This window comes from Desmodus rotundus, chromosome X (assembly GCF_022682495.2).
Source record: "Desmodus rotundus isolate HL8 chromosome X, HLdesRot8A.1, whole genome shotgun sequence".
Classification (NCBI taxonomy): Eukaryota; Metazoa; Chordata; class Mammalia; order Chiroptera; family Phyllostomidae; genus Desmodus; species Desmodus rotundus.
The window spans coordinates 65,725,032-65,746,947 of NC_071400.1; the positions used below are offsets into that span (position 1 = coordinate 65,725,032).

At 40.4% G+C, this 21,916-nt stretch overlaps 1 protein-coding gene across 2 annotated transcripts in view; it reads right to left on the reverse strand.

The window, feature by feature from the left end:
- Nucleotides 1–3,557: 3,557 nt before the first annotated feature.
- Nucleotides 3,558–21,916, reverse strand: part of CLCN5 (chloride voltage-gated channel 5) — a 218,137-nt gene continuing 199,778 nt past the window's right edge. For both annotated transcript variants that reach the window (XM_045187525.3, XM_024579941.4), the window contains 3 exons: nucleotides 14,717–15,115; nucleotides 14,354–14,570; nucleotides 3,558–10,238 (listed from right to left, as the gene is read on the reverse strand). In XM_045187525.3, the coding sequence (XP_045043460.1) occupies nucleotides 10,148–10,238; nucleotides 14,354–14,570; nucleotides 14,717–15,115 (707 nt within the window). In that variant the 3' untranslated portion in view covers nucleotides 3,558–10,147. The remainder of the gene's footprint in view (nucleotides 10,239–14,353; nucleotides 14,571–14,716; nucleotides 15,116–21,916) is intronic.

Sequence of the window (21,916 nt, forward strand, 5' to 3'; positions counted from 1 at the left end):
TTCTATGAGTGGCTTTGCAGGCTTCAGATGTGGCCATGTGGGACTTGGAACTGGAGGGAAAAAAGTGGGTGCATCCTTCTTGAAAACCATAGCTGACAGACAGATTGGTTTGAGTGTGCCTGGGATGCCCTGATGTAGTGATGTTTCAGAGACTTGCAGGCAGATGTAATTGGAAAACATTTATGTGGGAGGGGAGGTATCAAGATTCTGTGACTATTCAGGAGAGAAAATAGTTCTTCCACAAGATTAGACTACTGGTTTATGCCATTCTGAATTGACTGTGTTTTGGATTATCATCTAGGGAATGGATATATGGGGGTTTTTTTGCATTGAATGTTTACTGCCTAGTGGTGCTCAGTAAATACTGATTGAGTGAACTGACTATTCTCATACATTATCTACTTTATCCCTCAGGACCAATTGAATAAGAATGATGTTTGGATAGCCAATTTATAAAGCCTAGTTTTTATACTCAGTTTCAATTCATCTCAACAGTCCAATGAAGCAGGCTTTATGGTCATTGTTACCTTACAAATGAGGTTACTGAGGTTCAAAGAGGTCAAATCACATACTTATATCACATGGCAAATAAGCAACGGAGGCTAAAATAAACATGCTCCTGGCCACCTACAAAGGGTTGTATGAGATGGTGCTTATAAATTTCTGACTTGTAAAATACAATGTAAGATCTGGTCATGGATGGGTACATGTGGTGTCCCTGAAAGTTGGGGTACATCTAGGAAATAGACACATCTCCAGGCAGGAAACAGGAACTAAGGTGTTAAGCTTTACATAGCAGCCATTCCACCTGTAGTTTTAGAGGTACTGTAGTTTTAGAGGTCCTTCTCTGTGCTGGGCACTGTATCTGGTACTTAGGATACAAGAGTGAGCAAGTAGAACAAAGAGCTCTCCTAGGTGGTGCTAAGATGGAGCCCACCAAATAGGAGGCAGATAAGGTTTAAGGGTGGGATGAAGCCTGTAATACCCCTATATGGTTTTCCAAATACTAGTCCAAAATGTGGCACCAAACCTCCAGTAATCTGTATTTTAATACACATTTCAGATGATTCTGATGCACAGTCAGGGTCAGCCAGATAAGCTCATTGAACATCACATTGACTCCCTTTTATTTTCCTCAAGTTTTTAGATTAAAAGTTCTACTTCCACCTCAGCTGTGCAACAGACATACTTGGGCCAGCATGTTAAAATGGAGTGATCTCCACCACACCCCAAGGCCAGTGAGGTAACCAGAAAAATAGCCTCAATGGGAAGTAGAAACTTGTGGAACACAAAGCCATACTGTGAGGACCAGAAGCCCCTTTTCAAGGGGAGATTCATTTCCCAGGCCAATATTAGAGATCCCAAGTTTTGTTTGATCAAGAAAGGTAGCAATTCCTTTACAGTAAGCCTCCAGTTCAGTTCCCCTGGCTCCAAATCCTATACTTTCCCCCTTCTGTCTTCTGTTCTATCTGCAGCCTCCTGAATCGAGATAGTAAAATGTCTATTTTACATTCCCTAGAGACACTAGCCGTGGACAATGATGCATAAGCATGGAACATCTTCAACCACCCAGTCCATGATAATTTGTTACAGCAGTTTGAATTTACTAAGACACCTGCAATAGTCTCAGTTTTGTGCCTGTTGTCCTTGGGTAATTATTAATATCACCATCCCACTGTCAAAAGAGTCCTAGTCAGCTCTTACTGGTGTGGCTCAGTGGATTGTGCATTGTCCAGCAAACCAATAAACTAAGAAATAACTTGTGATTGAATTATATATTCCTAGCATTCAATTGTACATATGAATTAAGGTTTCTTGCCTTGCTTACCCTCAGGCACAGTTCTCTTCTGACCAACCTGTAGGTATCTCAATGATTGCACTGACATCTGGTGGTTATTTCCAGGTTTTTCTCTGTGCAGCACCTGTATTACATGATGAATTGGTGTGTACCTCATACTCTATCACAGCCACTTTATTTGAGCCCTACAGTTTTAATTCATAGCAAGTTGTTGATAGCTGGTAATACCTAGATGTATTTTTTTCTCAAAAGGCATTTAGATTAGAGGCTGGGATGGTGATAGTGTGGAAAGATCCAGTAAAATGATAACATCAAAAACTGAATTTTTTGTGCAATTTTAGGCTTATGAGGGAGTTATTTTTACATAGAGATGTCCTTCCTGAAATGATACCAAGTGAGCCAACAGTATTAAAGTTCTTGGTAGCAACAAGATGTGAAGTCAACACTACTGCAAATGTAATCAAATGTCAACTGAAGGAATTCTTAAATGAAGACTTGTACACACAGCAAACTGCCTTACTAGTGGTCTGGCTAACAGAGACAGAGATGAGTAGGAAGGACAAATCAGATGCAGAAAAAATAGAGTAAGAAAGTAGGAAAGCTTTTCTCTTTTGTTGATTATGTTCCAGTTAAAGGTGAGATCATATGGTATTTGTCCCTCACCGCCTAGCTTATTTCACTTAGCATAATGCTCTCCAGTTCCATCCTTGCTGTTGTAAAGGGTATAAGCTTCTTCTTTCTCTCTGCTGCCTAGAATTCCATGGTGTAAATGTACCATAGTTTTTTGATCCACTCATTTGCTGATGGGTACTTAGGTTGCTTCCAGTACTTGGCTATTGTAAATTGTGATGCAGACAACTGTAATTGAACAACAATAAAAAGAAAAAAAGAAAATAACATTATATAAACAGGTGTGTTACATGATGGTTTATTTATTAGCAATTCACAAATAAAAAAAAGAAAAAAGAAAGTAGGAAAGTCATACTTTAAAGGACAGTAAGTCCTCACTTAATGTCATTCACAGGTTCTGCAACTTTAAGTGAAATGACATATAACAAAACCAATTTCACCACAGGCTAAATGACATAAACCAGTTAAGCATCTCATCAATGTTATAAAGAAAGGATGTTAAACAAGTTATTTCGAGGGTCTGCTGTATAGCTTTCCTTTGTTTTATGTTTTCTAGAGTGGTGTGAAAAGGAAATGTTTGCTTATTCAACTACTTCCCTGAAAAGCCCCCTCCTTGGTCACTTGAGGGGGTTCCCAATACACCATAAAAAGGGACATACTAACCCTACTTGATGGGTGAAATGTTCTTCAATCACCCATCATACTTCTTGTAGAAACTGACAGTAGGTAGTCAAGGCCCTATCAAAGCCCATAATCTTACATCATTAAAAGCTCAAAAAGAGAGAAAAACTACAGCTCCCAGTTAATTCTCATGCTATCAGGAAAGTATCACCAATATATGAGGCAGGAACATTTAAGTAGTCATAATAAATGAGGTATCTGGAATCTCTCAGAAAGCATAAGCTGCCCCTCATTTGTCTCTTTATGATAAAAAGTATTACTGAATCTGTAAATGCAAAAATAATTATTTAATAAATCTTTTTAAAGAAGTGAGCTTTCTAGTAGGAGTTTTCAGTTGCCTTTTATACTATCCTCTCCCAACCCTCGTACACTGCCCCCCTGATTTTATGATTAAAAATCAGGTACAAAATTGAGAGTCCTCAAAAACACACCAGACACCAAGTTGGATAAGGCTGTGCTTTATTACATGCATAATTACAAAATCTGTGCTAAGTGGAAATGTATAAAGCAATGGCGACCTGGGTTTAAGCCACAGAGAAAGGGCTAGACAATCCCATTAAACCTTTTGCCAATGTCCATTCCACTGCCTTTAACATGATTGTTTCCATTTCATACAATTTGCATAGCACTTACTAGTCAAAGTACTTTCCATACATTGTCTCAATTTATCCTCACAACAACCCTGTGAGGTAGGTAGGGCAATTAACACTATCCCCATTTTGCAGATGGGAACACTGAGGCACAGAACGGTTAAGATCTTGAGGCTAGTTAGTAGAAGCATAAGGAATAGAAACCAGGTCTCCTAACTCCCCAGCCCATGTCTTCCTTTTTAGTCTGTTGCTATACATGACCAAGGAGTAGAATGAAGTGAGCAGGACTCACAGCTTTGGTACAGGCAGTGCCTATGAATGGGGACCAACATCTCTGAAAGTTAGAATGAAGCTAAGAAAGCATGGCTATAGGATTGGCAACATTCAAATAAATAAATGCTCTGAACAGCTCAGCACCAAGCTTCCTGTGGAAACTCAGGCTATATTAGCTTTGGTTGGTGCTAGGTTCTGTATGCTAGTTGATATCTACAGATTAGCTTCAGCAAAACTTCTACCAAATCTTAGGAACTAAAGGTTGAGTCAGACAGACTTTCTTTGGCTACTGCAGTTGGAGCCTGCCCTACAAATGAGCTTATTTCAGAGATATTCATATGGTGGTCCATGGGCTAAACCCTTTGATCCTCCTAGCCTCATTGGCTCACCTAAAGGGTGGTATTTCTCCCATAGCCAGAAATGAATGGATAGAGGTAAGAGCAGGATGCTGGCCTTGGTCAAATGAAGAAGAGTCACCATAATGACATCAATGCCATCCTTAAGTATATGACCAGGGTGCTGTCTGTCAGGCTCAACTCCTTTCTGGCCTGTACCTAGTTAACAGCAGCATAGCTCAAAAGATAGCTCAAAAGAACAAAATATTAAACACATCATTTTATCTAGAATGAAATTAATTCTTAATCATTACATAGTCCCAAAAGACCAAATATATATTTTAAAAAGTACATACTTATTAAAAAGCTGAGTACTAAAAAGACAGGACAATGGAAGAGAAAGGAGGGAGAAGCAATAAAGTAAAATGGAGGAGGGAAAAGGAACACTCTTAAATGACCATATATTTTGAGGTACACTCAATATGATAATGAGGCTGAAGATTTTCACCCTGATAAAACCATCTCAGGCCATTCCCTTGTCCCCATTTTGCAACATGGCATTTCACTTACCAAATCCTAGACTGGCTCTGACTTTCAATAGGTTTGAACTAGTAGATTATAATAAGGTTTAGCAATGAATATATATCTGCCATCAGGATGCTAAAGCCATTGACACTCCCAATAAATACCACTGGTTTTTGCCCAAACAGTGGAGCAAAGCTCCATTGGCCCTATCAACTCAGAGAATTATCTTTCATTCTCTATTTTCAGAATGATCCTCTTCTTTCTCCAAGGTTCACATTTGAAACAATATGCTTGTAACAATTGAGAAAGTTTTGAATTTAGAGGAGGGGTGAGAGAAAGAGAGAGGCAGAGGGGGGAAAAAGAGAGGGAAAGAAGGTGGGATAGAAGGAGAGAGAAGGGGAGTCAGAGATAATTTTTTTAAACCCTCATAATGTTATGCTATTACATGCCTTTCTCTAGGCAAGGCATTCATTCACTCCATGAGTGTGCAAACAGAGGCTGAAGACCCTTTGGCAGAAACTTAGAGGTAGGAATGTATGACTGTGGGATTGGGCTGGGTGAGTCCCAAGTGGCCCCATCCAAGAAATGCAAACTCCACACATTGAATACTTTCTTTCTTCCTTGGGTGATTACTACACAGTGGAAAAAACAATTTTGTTTCCTACATCACTTGAAAACTTTGCCCAGATCCAGATGTTTAGAAATGAGACTGTGGCCAGCAAACGTTTGTGGAATAACCTGAATTTGCTAACACCTACTATTCCAAGAACTTCTCTCCTCAGAGCAAACAACTGAAATTGAAGCAGAGCAAAGTTGAGTGTTCACCACAGGTATATTACATTGATTTCACTTCAAATTTATACAGCTCTCTGAACTCTGATCTGAGAAAACTTCACCTTTTTCTTTCTAATATATAAGTACATACTGGAGAGGCTAAAAATATAGATTTAAAAATATTTTGCTATCAAAAGTCAAGACAATCTACCAAAAGCTTATCACTTAGGCAATGGCAGTAGTGGCTCCCCTCCTGCATGAGTAGGTATCTTGCTCTAGGTCAGCCCTTTCCATAAAAGTAGACTCACTCCAGCTAAATCCTTTTGCTTGGAAAGCCTGGTCTTTGGGAGACTATTTGACTTTTTGTTCCCTTGAGGCACATGATCAAGTAGTTTATAAATGCCAGGATGTATGACTGGCCTTCCTTCCACCATCTTACACAAACTCATATATTTTCCTACTATGGCTTTTCCATTGCCATAACTCTCCATTCCCTCTCCAAAGTAAATACAGGCAATCCCAGAAGTGGTCAAAAAAATCAAGGTTTTAGGATAGTTAAGTTCAGAGCACATATACAGACATCTATGTTTTAAAAGACTCAATATTCTATCTCCTGATTACTTTCTAAATTCCTAGTTTTTTTCAGGGTTTTCAAAAGCTCAATACTCTATGTATTGTCATGAAAGATGCTCTGCTGTTTTCTCTGAACTCATGTAGTAAATACTGCCAATGTAGGTAAATTGATTCTTCACAGTACAACGTGGTCAGTCATCAGTATGTACTCTGGCGATATAAAATACACTGGCTATTTAAAATCCTCAATATTGTCTCCACAGTCATTAAAAACTCAGCTTCAAAAACTGCACTCCTTATAATTTATTTTTTTAAAAGATACTGTGGAATAACAAGTACACTTTCCTTTTCATCACCCAACAAAACAAACCAAGATCAAGACCCAAGCAGGATGGGTGATTTAAATACTTAAAACATATAGCAACAATTATGTTCCACGATGAACTCTATTGCATGCTAAGTTTTTAAGAACATATTTGCTCCCCCCACACCTGAACAGTTTCATAACATGATTGAGAATTACATCACAGCCTTAGACCATACCAAGTCTCTATTACTTTATCATTCTCATGTTCAAAAACAATTGAAGGCTGACTACAGAAATTTATACTGTGCTCTGTTCTTCCTGTAAAGGGTTCAGATTCAGCCTTTGATGCCAAAACAATTGAACTGCTTTGCAGTTAAATCAGCAAATTAATCATTTGCTCTGCCAGGTGTCAAAATCAAGTACTGTAAATGTCAGATTATTCACCACAGAATATCTGTTCTGTGCACTATACCACCTCTGTTCCATAGGTAGGCTGAACCAGAATTATGCCAGAGCCAGAAAAAAGGAGAGAATCTGAACAAACTTCTAAATACAAATGATTTTATAAGTGGCCATTATTTTGCATTTTCAGTCCCCTGATTCTTCCCTCCAAAGGTATAACTAATCATCTATTAACTACTTGGGCTCCTTTAATTTTTTACATTGAAGATCTGAACATACAAAATATAGCAGACTTTTACAAATCTATAGACTCACTCTTTTAATGGCTGGATGTTTACCAGATATTTTTTCCTGGAAAATCCTGAAGTATTTATTAGCATTTTTTTTGTAAATCATTCCCTTGTGTTGGGCAATTTTCTTTTTTAATACCAAAATAGACTAGTTTCAATTCATATTCATTTTAAAATCACAGATTATCTAGTCTTCTGCCATTGAAGTCTGTGGCCATTTGAGGCTACTGACAGACTTCCTACATCGGCTTTGTTTGTTGGTTAAGTATATTTAACTGCTGAATTAGCAATGTCAGAACATTTTCCTTTGCCTCAAGACAAGAAACGGAGTGTTAATATGCTGAGTTAGCAGTCTACAGGGAACTCTAGCCACAATTAGCCAACCTTGAAGCCAAACCATAGGATTAGACATATAATGGATACCATACACTACAGCTACTTCTAGCATATGAGTTACAAGAATTCCTGAGAAGCTGAGGTTAATGGATGAGATTTATCAGGAATGAGGTATCAGGGACATTATACTCTAGAGGGCCAATTGGTACTTAGCATCTAAAAAGTTTACCTTGGCACAGTGTTATCTAATTTTTTTGAATTTAGTCTCTGAAGTAGCACCTTAACACTGGCTCATCTGTCTAAAATTAAAAATGGAAACTAGAAGAAACACAAAGGCAAACTTTAGACACCCTCCATATCTCTGCTGCACTACGAAATACAACAAAACCTTTCATTGTCATCTAATACCAGAAATACTAACATTTCCTGATTTGCAAACTTTAGTTGGGTGGCTGATAAGAAAAGTTAGGTAGTGAACCAGAAATATACAGATAAGAACTTTGGTTTCTACACAATATAGAGGGGTGGACAGCAAAATAACCACATCTCATGTGAGAAAATCAGTGGCATGGAAGGGACAAAAGATGTAAAGTTACTGAGTCATGACTTTCATTCAATATAACCTAGAGAGTTTTTCTTTTTCATTAAAATGCTAGGGTGATATATTTAAAATAAAAACTCTGATGACTGCCTTGATATTTTAAAGATAAAAGTCCAAATAAGCCTTGACTACCTAGTTCTGGGCAATAACATAAACTCAGATTTGGAAAATAACAGAACTAAGAGTAAAAAAAAAAAAAAAACCTAGAATCCAGGACCAGAAGCTCTTAAAATGAGACATGAGGTGTTTGGGGAGGGAAGATGGATGGCTGGGAAATATATGCCAAGTTACTGCTGATTCTAGGCCAGAAGGATGGAGAGAAGTGCTGGGAAAATACTTGTAAAATGTGAAAGGCTGAACTTTCACCCCTGGCAGTTACTTCTCACTGCTGTGGGCATTGGTGTGGAAATTGAGGCATGGCAGGAGTGACTGGGTTACAGAGCAAAGCCAGTGGCTATGTATTACCTCTGGTCCATGTGTCATAAGATTACTGAGGCTTGGTTTACAATTTAACTAGCCCTGGGAATTATTTTTTCTAATAGGAATGATTAACCAGGCAAAGTGTTCGATCCCAAAGAGAGGACTGGGGACTGAGGACTAGGAAGGGGCAAAGAATGGAAGAGGAACAACTGCACGTGGGTAAAACTGTAGAAAATGAAACAGTGGTTAGAATGGTGGTGGCTCTGTAATTCCACCAGGTGTCCCTAGACTGTGATGGTTTCTACTGCAGTTAAGGTGGTAGGAAATTCAGACAGGCACCTTTTCAATTGGATACAAGCACCTTTGGTGTCACCAAGCCTTGTCCACACCCTGGATCTTAGGATGGTTCTTCATTTTATTTAGAATTCTAAGGAGCCTCAAGGGAGTCACAGCTGCCTATTATGTTCCAATGTATTGAATATATTGGAAAGTACCCCGAGCCAAAATTCATGTTCACAGGGACAACACTGGCCTGTTCTATGTACTTAACACTAGGAGGAGGCATGGGCATCGTTATTTTAGTACTGGTAGTCTTTATGAAGGAATGCATGAGAATGCAGATACAGCTCAGAATCTTCCCTAGTTTACCAGTATGCAACCTAGACTTGGTTCTCTTTACTATCCTTACATATTCCAGAAGCCGAAAGCACCATCACTCATGGAGGTGGCATCTGGGTAAGAGGATGAGTTGGAACCTCACAAAGTTTTAAAATTCCTAGTCATTGACTTGCTTAGAACTTCACTAATCATTCATCTGGAGAAATCATTTCTTGCTACTAACAAATTCATGGCCAAGTCCTTGTCTACTAGCTAACAAATACCATCTGGAAAATTACCCTTCTTGCAGACAAGGAAAAAGCTCTATAACTTATCTTTGTGCACTTGAGGAGTACCAGAAATAAGCAAGCTATAAAATCAACCTCTCTAAATTCATTTAGAGGAGATTAACCAAAGCAGCACTGTCTTATAATAAGATATTAAAATTAACATATACATACACAGACAAACTAATAATGCTAAATATTGTAACAGGAACAAGATAACATTTGAAGTGAATTTTCACAGTCTGGAAAATACCATTACTATTTTCCTTCTGGCTTTCTTTTCTGTGGTTGGAAAAGTAAAGCCACTTAATTTACACTTCATATTTCACCAATGATAGTTAGAGTCCAAAAAAAGTGACCTTCATGAGTTTCCTGCAGGCTATCGATAGGTCAGGACAGTTGGAACTTTTCTTGCATAGTTTTCAGTGATTGCATATTGGCTAACAATTATGTTTTAAATTAAAAAAAATTATCTTAAGAAAGAAAGAAAATTAAACCACAGCAATCTTGTTGAATCTTTCGTGAGATCTTAACACAACATCACAGAAGCCTAACTGCACATTCTCCTAAAGAGATTAATTTCCAGAAATTATTATGTAGTACAACTGGTTAACTTGTAGGAAAGAGACAACACACTAATATAATTTCACCATTCAAACATGGGAAATGTGTTTTGGGCACCCAGTAAATAAAATATATCCATGGTCTGCAATGTCCTTCTTGTGATTCTAGTTGAAAAGAATGGAATCAGGATCTTGGTTCGCCATCTGTGCTATATGCTTTAACACATCCTTCTTGGTAATGATTCCAAGCAATCGCCTAAAAAACAAAAGAAGACAACAAAACAAAAATAAATCTGTAGTCAAAACACCATTCTCAAAGGTGACACTTTTCCTCCTCAGTCTTTTCCAACTTTGAACACTACCTACACTTACAGATGATGAGATAACAGGACTAGGATACATGTACCAGGCCTGTGGGAAAATGCATGAGTCCCTGAAAGTACTGCAAGCATTACTGCCTCTAGGTCTGAGATCCTGTTATGGCCTCTGTTTAAACATTCTTCTCTGCATATATGAATCTTAATTACCTTTTGCAACCCAGTTCAAATATCCCTCTTCCAGAACACCTTCCCTGTTCTACAAGCCACCAATAACTGTCTCCTCCTCCCAGCAACAACACGTTCTGTTGCACTTGTCTTGTTTGCTGTTGTGCTATATGCACTTGCATGTTCTTAGTGTCTCTATAATACTGCATACTCTTTGAGGGAAGAAAAGGTTTTTTTCTTTTTCACTATATCACAAATTTATTTTTAAAATATTTCAATAGTTTTTTAATTTTAATTTTTTATTGTTATTCAATTACAGTTGTGTGCCTTTTCTCCCCATCCCTCCACCCCACCCCAGCTGAACCCCCCTCCCTCCCCCACCTCCACCCTCCCCCTTGATTTTGTCCATGTGTCCTTTATAGGAGACACACAGAAGTGAATAAAACCCTTTTCTTGTGAGGAGAGGGGATTACAAGAAAAGGGTTTTATTCACTTCTGTGTGTCTCCCCAAAGTCCAACGGAATGTATTCTTATATAAGGTAGGGATTCAGTAAATGTTGAATGAATTAGTTAGGGAAAGTCCCCTTCCTTATTTAAATCCTATAAGACATCTGGGAGTCCTGGCCAAGATGGAGGCATAGGTAGAAACCCTTTACTTCCTTGCACAACCAAAAGGAGGATAACAACCAATCCAAAAATCAATAAACAACCAAAAGTGCCAAAAAATCAAACTCCATAGAACTCTGACAACCAAGGAATTAAAGAAAAAATCAACCAGAACAACCAGACCAGTAAAGCAGTGGACCATGCAGGCCAACTCAGAAAAACCACAGGGAGGCTGCGGCTGCAGGGGCGGGGCTGACTGAAGGCGAAACTGAGACTCAGAGTTGACTGTGGATGACAGTGGTTGCCACAGTGGGAGAAACTCCCAGTCTCACACGAGTCTGTTGGAAAGTGCACTAGAGACAAGCAGGCAAGCTGCACTGTTCCCTCTCTGGCCCCTTCCCCACAGGCAGCACCACAGTGCAACAAAGAGGGTTGTCCTGCCCAGGTGAATACCTAAGGCCCCACCCCCTTACAACTTACCAGGTGCCCTGAGACAAAGAAATATGGCCCAAAGGAAAGAACAGAGCAAAGCCTCAGAAAGAGAACTAAATGATGGGGACATAGCCAACCTATCTGATGGAGAGTTCAAGGCCCTGGTAATCAAAATGCTCACAGAACTGATTGAGCTTGGTCAAAAAATGAAAAAATAAATGAACAATACCCAAAATGAAATAAAGCAAAATATTCAGGGAACTAACAGTGACAGGAAGGAAACCAGGACTCAAAGCAATGATTTGGAACAAAAGGAAAAAATAAACATCGAACCGGAACAGAACGAAGAAACAAGAATTCAAAAAAGTGAAGAGTCTTACAAACCTCTGGGACAACTTGAAACGTTCCAATATCCAAATTAGAGGTGTGCCAGAAGGAGAAGAACAAAAGCTGCAAATTGAAAACTTATTTGAACAAATAATGAAGGAAAACTTCCCCAATCTGCTGAAGGAAATAGACTTCCAGGAAGCCCAGAGAGTCCCAAAGAAGTTGGACCCAAAGAAGCACACACCAAGGCACATCATCATTAAGTTACCCAAGATTAAAGATAAAGAGAGATGGTGGCCCGAGTGGGGAGCAGTTTTCCTGCAGTCTCGATTCCCAGCAACCCTTCACCCACCCCATTCGACCACTTGCCCTCCTGAACAAAGCTGACCTCCCACTTAGCCGCACTCAGAGCCTGTTGCATCCCTGCCCCCTTGGTGGTGGGGACATTGCTGACTGGGCCCCTGGTTTGGGGGTCCCTTCCCCACTCTTATCTCTGGCTTCCCATTAGGGAGCCTGGAAGGGCTCCCCTAGCCTTAAAGGGGCCTGAGCCTCGGCTCACTCAGACACGTCCACTCCACTGTACTGGTGGCAGCAGCACGCGTGGCCATGGATAGGGCTGTTCGGCCCCAAGATGCCCACTTTCCTTTCTTCCTCGCCTTGCCTACTCCGGGCACTAGGTTGGACAGGCCCCCCTGGGGCACAGGAAGGAAGGCAGGAGGGGTGTGAGCCCCCTACCCTTCTGCTTCCACTCAAAGCCTCTGAGTTTCCCCTCTCACATGGGGCACTAACAAGAAGCTAGCCTTGCCCGTGCCCACCCCCGCTCCACCCTACCCCGTCCCCCAAGGTTCTGGTTCCATCTTTCCTCTGTTCACAAACTACCTCTGGACAGTTGTGGTGTTTTGTGTTCAACATTTCCTTCTCAGACATCTGTCATTGCTGCTGCTACCTGTGCCAAATATCCACCCTCACTGCCTCCTGCTCTGCCCACATGTCCCTCCAAGATGCTCTTGGGAAGGGGCCAGGGGCGAGGCAGGCTGGGAACCAACGACCCCAGTCCCAGGGAAGGTCAGGCTCTGCCCCTAGGATGCTGCCGCAGAGTGAGGCCTGTGCCGATGGCCAAGAGTGTAGGGCTACCTTCTCCCCTGTTCTGCTGGGGAAGAGGTAGCATTATTTGTCCCAGGCTGGCCCCCCCCCCCCCCCGGCTCTGGTTTCCTATTTGCAGTTACTTGAATTAAAAAAAATCCTTTTCTGGAAAAAAAAAAAAGATAAACAGAGAATCTTAAAAGCAGCAAGAAGAAAGGAGACCGTTATCTACAAAGGAGTGCCCATAAGGCTATTAGCTGATTTCTCAAAAGAAACCTTGTAGACAAGAAGGGTCTGGAAAGAAGTATTTGAAGTCATGAAAGGCAAGAACCTACATCCAAGATTACTCTATCCAGCAAAGCTTTCATTTAGAATGGAAGGGCAGATAAAGTGCTTCCCAGATAAGGTCAAATTAAAGGAGTTCATCATCACCTTATTATATGAAATGTTAAAGGAACTTATCTAAGAAAAAGAAGATAAAAAATATGAACAGTAAAATGACAACAAACTCACAACTATCAACAAATGAACCTAATAGAAAAGAAAAACAACTTAAAACAAAAACTAAGCAAACAACCAGAAAAGGAACAGAATCAGAGAAATGGACATCACATGGAGGGATTTCAGTAGGGAGGGGAAAGGGAGGGGGGAAAAGGTACAGGGAATAAGAAGCAAAATTGGTAGGCATAAAATTGATAGGGAGAGGTAAAAAAATGGTATGGGAAACAGAGGACTCAAAGAACTTATATGTACAACCCATGGACATGAACTAATGAGGGGGAATGCTGGAGGTTTAGGGGGCAGAGTGTAGGGGGGATAAACGGGGGAAACTGGGAAAACTGTAATAGCATAATCAATAAAAACTACTTTAAAAAATAAATCCTATAAGACATTATACCCTTTTCCTCAACTTCCCTTCTTTTCCAATAAAAATAGCAGCTCTTCCTTTACTGGATAAAAATTACCCCAGAAAGAAAGAGCCTTGGCCTTGGGAGTCAAAAGACTTATGTTTAAAGGGTACCTCTACTATATCCTAACTGGGAGCCCTAATGTAAATCTTTCAACCTCATCGAAACTTGGTTTTCTCATCCTCAAATAATAATAACAAAGGTATTGTAAGGAGCATATACTGTACATACACTACTTAATACCATTATAATCTCAGTGCTGCCTTTTCATAAGAACATAGCTGTTTCCTTTGTGGGAAGGAACTGAGTAATTTATAATGTACAACCAGCAGTTTACACCTCTCAAACCCATTTTCTTCCCCAAACTCCTTTTCTATTAATTACAACAATAAAAGAAACACATCCACCTTCATCTCAGAGCTTCAAAAAGGCCTGTAAATGCCACTAATGTCTGTATGAATTAGGTTCTTTCTTTATCTCTCTACAGTGTTTCCACAATCCACAATTTGCCTTCACCAAAGAGCTCTCACCCATTGTGCGTAACCAGGCACTGCCGCAGCCCCAGCTTGCGGAAGATATCCACGACAATCTCCATGGGGGTAAGGTCAGTCACAGTGAAAGGGCTGAGATCCAGGATGTTCCGAAGCTTTAGGGTGTGTGGAGTGTATGGTGGCATTGGAGGAGAATGCTCAGTGAAATAAATGATGGACGTGCTCACAACTCCATCCTGCTTTTTTCGAGCATTTTCTATTTGAAAAGGTGGGGGGAATTGAAAATTAAAGTGTTATTTCTGGCTTCTAACTACTCCCCTCTTCCCTCCGTCTTCCCCCATTTCATGAATATTTACTTATTTCCACAGTAGAGTCTATTAACCCTTTTTCTGGAATCCTTACCAATTGAAATAATGAGATCTCTTCGGAGGACAAAACCCACAAGTCTTTGGGACTCCCGGGACACCACTACTGGGAAGCCACTGTAAGTGGTTTCACTGATTATGGTCTCTACATCTTCTACAGTCATACTGTCCTGAGTAAGGACAGTCAACAAAGGATCATTTCTCCGGGGTTTCATCACATCCATTGCCAGGGTCTTATGAGCAAATTCTTCTTTGGCTTCAAGAAATGGGTATCCATTGAGACGAATGTGGGCATCATAGATGCCCTCCCGCCCAAGAGCGTCTGCTACCCACTTGCTTGTCATTGCTGCAGCCATCAGAGGCACTATGTATTCCAAGCCACCAGTTAGTTCAAACATTATAACAACAAGAGAAACGGTCATCCGAGTTACTCCACCTGCAAAATAACAAACAAGGCTATTGAAGGCAGGAAAAGTATAAGATTTATTACAGCTATCCTCCTACAGGTCCCATTCAGGAACAGCTTATTTACCAAAAACATTGTTAAAAGAAGGTCTCACATATAACTGCACAGACTCCAGCAGTGCATTAAAGAAAGTTTACAATGCTCATCGTCATAGTTCTCAAAATAACATCTACAACATTACAAGATACCTTCTCAATTCTTCCTTTTGTTTCATCTGTTACTCCCCCTAATTATAAAAGTAATTGCAGAAGATATCCATAATTTTCATAACACTACAGAGACTAGAGGTTCTCTGAGATGTGCAGACACATTGAGAAAAATTCAGAAAATAACAAAAGGATATAAAAGAAAGCCATTATCTATAAGTTCATTACCTAGAAATAAGCACAGTAAAAAATTTTAATAACTTTTTAAGTTATTTACTATGCAAAAATATATTTTTACATATGTAACCTCATATTATATGTTTAATTCCCCACAAGCCAAAGAGAGAATTTTAAAGGCAGCAATACAGACAGTCAGTTACATGCAAAGGAGCCCCCATTACAATCTCAGCTGATTTCTCAACAGAAACACTATAGGTGATACAGATTGGCAGGAAATATTCAGAGTAATGAAAGCTAAGAACATGCAGCCTAGATTGCTCTACCCACCAAGGCTATCATTTAAAACTGAAGGCCAAATAGAGAGCTTTCCAAACAAACTAAGGTTAAAGGAGTTCATTACCACCAAACCAGCACTGCAAGAAATGTTAAAGGATCTTCTATAACAAGATGAAATAGAGAGAGCAAAAAAAAAAATACCCCATAAAAATGGCAATAATACCTTAAATGTAAATGGATTAAATGCTCCAATCAAAAGACTGATCAATTAGTAGCTGAATGGATAAGAAAACATGACCCAGATATACACTGTCTACAAGAGACCTAACTCAGAGCAAAAGGTTTCCATAAGCTGACAGTAAAGGGATGGAGGAAAATATTTCATGCAAATAGAAACAACAAAAAATCAGGTCTAGCAATCCTTTTAAGTGACAAAACAGACGTCAAAACTAAGACCATAAGAAAAGATAAAGAAGTTCGCTTCATATTCTTTTTTTATTTTTTGACTTGATCTTGATACTGATTAATCCTAATTTTAAAAGTATATTTTATTGATTATGCTATTACAGTTGTCCCAATTTTTTTCTCCCCTTTATCCACCCTGCACCCCTACCAAGATTTCTTTTATATATTTAGGTGCTGCTGTATTGGGTGCATATATGTTTACAATACAACAAGAGGACATAACCCTTGTAAACATATATGCGCCCAATACAGCAGTACCTAAATACATAAAAGAAATCTTGGTGGGCTTTAAGGAAGATATTGACAACCATACTGTCATAATAGAGGATTTAAACAACCCACTATCAACAATTTCCAGACTGAAAAACCAACAAGGATATAGCAACATTAAACAACACACTAAATCAAGGGTGTCAAACTCATTTTCACCAGGGGCCACATCAGCCTTACAGTTGCCTTCATAGGGCCAAATGTCATTTTAGGACTGTATAAATGTAACTACTCCTTAACAGTTAAGCAAGTGCTCTGCACTGTCGCTGGGTAGAAAAAAGATGCCAAGCCACATGAAACAAGGTGGAGGTCCGTATTTGGGCTGCAGGCCTTGTGTTTGCCACCTGTGCACTAAATCAAATGGATTTAATTGATATATAAAGAACATTTCTCCCCAAAGAAGTATATACTTTCTTCTCAAGTGCACATGGATCATTCTCAAAGATAGATCACATGTTAGGACACAAAACAAACCTCAACAAATTCAAGAAAATTGAAGTCGCATCAAGCATTTGCTAAGATCACAATGGCATGAAATTAGAAATCAACCTCAACTTTCTAAGATGGCGGTGAGATAGGTGGGAGCAGAGCCCACTTCCCCTCAACACCAATGAAACACCTAGCTGAACTGAGGAACAGAGCGAACAGCCAAAGGTATTCCAGCATATGTGAAGACCAGAGACCAAAGATAGAGGACATCGAAAGATCAGACGGTAAGAAGAGTGCTTAAGGACAATAAGGTCCCTGGGACCTGCGCGGGGACCAGGGCGGCTGAAGCCCTGGCCCGGGTGCAGGGTCTGCTGCAGGATTCTTGGGAGAGAGCCAGGCTGGGCTGTGTGAGCAGCCAGGGACTTGTTTGGACCAGGGGGGCTTGAATAGGAAGAATTTCTCCAAAAGAAAAAGAAAATAGAGGCACTCAGTGGCTAGTTAGAGAACTCTCCCCAGCAGCCGCAGCCTCTGGCGCCCCTCCCCCCTCAGCCCCTGGACTGTGAACGCAGGATAAGCAGCCCCAGCGCTCACCTGAAGGCTGGTTGTGTGCACCAAGATTAGCGGACTGGGGGCCCACACCTGAAACCCCAGCTGGCCGCCCACACCTGAAACCCCAGCGGGGTGACTACACCTGAAACCTTGGGTGGGTGTGCACCGGGAGCAGAGGCTAGCTGCCCCACGCACAGGCCCAAAGCGGTGGACCAACCAGCCCTGCGAGACTCAGGCCCAGAGATGCGGAAGGGTCGGCTGCACAACACAGGCCCAGAGCGGTAGACCAGCCCACCAAGCGTGACCCAGACCCAAAGCAGCAGATCGGCTGATCAACAGCCTGGCTGCCTGCGAGGGACCACACCTAAAAGCACCGGTTCTGAACAACTCCTACCTAGCCCCTGCGCACAGAGCCCTGCAGGACCTACTGGCTCTCTAGGACTAAGGCAGAACACCCAGCAGAGGGGAGCTGCAGGGCTAGGGGAGACTGCATTCCCCGAACAGATTCGACCCAGTAGGGGGCTGAAGTACCCCATAGCAGCACCGAGAGCACCCAGCATCTAAGACAGCAAAGAGCAAGAAGGGGGAGTGTGAGTTGCCCCTAACTGGTGCAACTCAAGGACAGCACAGCTGGTGAACTAAAGGCCTAGTGGGGAGCAGAAGGACCCAGAGGAACTGGACTGGAGGCTGAACAACAGCAAAGAGTGTGGCTCAGGAAGGGAGAAAAGTGAAAACAATCCTTCCAATCACCCCCTCCCGCTCCACAGACAGGAAGACCAGCAGAACTAACCTGCCCAGTTTAAAGCCAGCAGAAGACTTTTATTTTGTTTCTTTCCTCCTTTCCCCCTGAATTCCTTCTTCCTTTCTGTCCTTCTTTCTTTTTTTATATTCCTTCTCCCTTCCATCCTTTACCTTTTTTATTCCTTCTTCCTGCCTTCTTTTATTTATACTTTTGTTTAAATTCCTTCTTATCTTGCCTCTGATCTGTCTTTATTCCTTCTTCCTTCCTTCCTTTCCTTTTCTATTCCCTTCTTCCCTCCTTCCCTTCTTTTTTTTTCTCTTCCCCCCCCACTTTCTCTTTTTCCCACAATTGAGACAATAAAACCTGGAGTGCTGAAAAGACCAGACTTAGACCGTGCTAAACCCATAAACATCAGCTGAAGACCAGTTAGCACAGGAGATTAAGGAGACAGCACCACTGAATCCCACTGGCATTCTACCATAGAAGTTCATACCATAAACCCAGGGAGTCAGAACAAATCAATTTAAGAAGCAGAGGCTAACAAGAAGAGTCTCACAAACAATGGGAAGACAAAGAAACAATCCCCAAATGAAAGGAAAGGAGGAAGCCTCAGAAACAATGCCAACTGAAAAAGAGGCAAGTCAACTATGAGATACTGAGTTCAAAGCAATGGTATTCAGGAAGCTCACTGAGCTCACAGAGAACTACAAGAAACTACAGGGAAACTACAATGAACTTACAGCAAACTATATTAACATGAAAAAGGAAACAGAAACTATCAACAACAGCCAAGAGGAAATGAAGAATACAATTTCTGAATTGAAGAACACAGGAGAAGGATTGAAAAGCAGACTTGATGAAGCAGAGGATTGGATCAGCGAGCTGGAGGACAAAGTAGAAAAAAACACCCAGAAAGAGCAAGAAAAGGAAAAGAGGCTCAGAAAGAATGAAGAGGGGTTAAGGGAAATGCAGGACAACATGAAACGTAACAATATCCGTATAATAGGAATACCAGAAGGAGAAGAAGAAGAGCAAAGGATAGAAAACCTGTTTGAAAAAGTAATGATGGAAAATTTCCCTAATATGAGGAGAGAAAAAGTCACCCAAATCCAGGAAACACAGAGAGTCCCAAACAAGAGGAACCCAAAGAGGCCCACTGCAAGACACATCATAATTAAAATGGCGAAATTCCAAGACAAAGAGAGGATCTTAAAGGCAGCAAGGGAGAAAAAGGAAGTAACATACAAGAGAGCCCCAATAAGGTTAGCAACTGACTTCTCAATGGAAACGCTCCAAGCCAGAAGAGAATGGCAAAAAATATTCCAAGTAATGAGAACCAGAGGCCTGCAACCAAGACTACTTTACCCAGCAAGGCTCTCAATCAAGATAGAAGGCCAAATAAAGAGTTTCCCAGACAAAAGAAGTCTAAAAGAATATGCTTCCACCAAACCAGCTCTGCAAGAGATGCTAAAGGGACTGCTTTAAGGAAAGGAAGGAAAAGAGAAAGAGAGAGGAACACAGGCAGGAAAAAATGGCAATGAATAACTACCTATCAATAATAACCTTAAACGTAAATGGATTAAATGCTCCAATCAAAAGACATAGAATAGCTGAATGGATAAGAAAACATGACCCACACACATGCTGCCTACAAGAGACCCATCTCAGGACAAAAGACTTACACAGACTGAAAGTAATGGGCTGGAAACAAATTTTCCAAGCAAACGAAGAGGAAAAAAAAGCAGGGGTAGCAATACTCATATCAGACAAAATAGACTTCCAAAGAAGGGCCATAAAGAGAGACCCAGAAGGTCACTTCATAATACTCAAAGGAAGAATCCAACAAGAAGACATAAACATTGTAAATATATATGCACTCAACATAGGAACACCCAAATACATAAAGAAAATCTTGGAGGACTTCAAGAAACATATTGACAACAACACAATTATAGTAGGGACTTTAACACCCCACTATCAAAAATGGATAGGTCTTCCAAACAAAATATCAACAAAGATATTGTGTCACTTAACAATACCGTAGAGGAAATGGACTTAATTGATATATATAGAGCTTTTCATCCCAAAGAAGCAAAATACACATTCTTTTCAAGAGTACATGGAACTTTTTCAAAGACAGACCACATGATAGGACACAAAGAAAGCCTCAACAAATTCAGGAAAATTGAAATCATATCAAGCATTTTCTCTGACCACAAGGGACTGAAACTAGAAACCAACCCCAAAGGAAAAAACCCAAAACACTCAAAATCATGGAGACTCAATAGCATGCTATTAAACAATGAATGGGTCAAGAACGAGATTAGGGAAGAAATCAAAAACTTTCTGGAAACAAATGAAAATGAACTCACAACAACCCAAAACCTATGGGACACAGCAAAGGCAGTCCTGAGAGGGAAGTTCATAGCAATACAAGCCTACCTTAAGAAGATAGAAACATTTCAAACAAACAACCTATCCCTACGCCTACAAGAACTCAAAGAACAACAACAAGGACAGCCCAGTGCAAGCAGAAGGAAGGAAATAACCAAGATCAGAGCAGAGTTAAATGACATAGAGACTACAAACACAATTGTAAGGATCAATGAATCCAGGAGCTGGTTCTTTGAAAAGATAAACAAAATCGACAAGCCTTTAAGTAGGCTCATCAAGAAAAAAAGGGAGAGGATCCAAATAAACACAATTAAAATGAAAGAGGAGAGATTACAACTGATACCACAGAAATACAAAGGCTTGTAAGAAATTACTACGAAGAACTGTATGCTAAGAAATTTGAAAACCTAGATGAAATGGACACATTTCTAGAAAAATATAATCTTCCAAAACTGAATGAAGAAGCAGAAAACCTCAACAGACCAGTAACAGCAGACGAAATTGAAGCAGTCATCAAAATACGCCCAACACACAAAACCCTGGACCAGATGGTTTCACAGGAGAATTCCACACAGCATTTAAGGAAGAGCTAACCCCTATCCTTCACAGACTATTCAAAAAAATCCAAACTGATGGAAGACTCCCAAACTCTTTTTATGAAGCCAGCATCATCCTAATCCCAAAACCAGATAAAGACACAACAAAGAAAGAAAACTTCAGGCCAATATCGCTGATGAACATAGACGCTAAAATTCTCAACAAAATATTAGTAAACCGCATCCAGCAATACATTAAAAAGATCATACACCATGACCAAGTGGGATTCATCCCACGGATGCAAGGATGGTACAATATTCGCAAATCAATAAACATAATACATCACATCAATAACTGCAAAGACAAAAATCACATGATCATATCAATAGATGCAGAAAAAGCATTTGATAAGATACAGCACCCATTTCTGATAAAAACACTCAGCAAAGTGGGAATAAATGGAGCATTCCTCAACATAATAAAGGCCATATATGAGAGACCATAGCCAACATCATACTCAAAGGACAAAAACTTAGAACTTTCCCACTAAGATCAGGAACAAGACAAGGATGCCCTCTCTCACCACTACTATTCAACACAGTACTGGAAGTCCTAGCCACAGCAATCAGACAAGAAAAAGAAATAAAAGGCATCCAAATTGGAAAGGAGGAAATGAAACTGTCACGGTTTGCAGATGACATGATAGTGTACATGGAAAACCCTACAGACTCCACCGAAAAACTACTCGACGTAATAAATGAATTTGGCAAGACAGCTAGATAC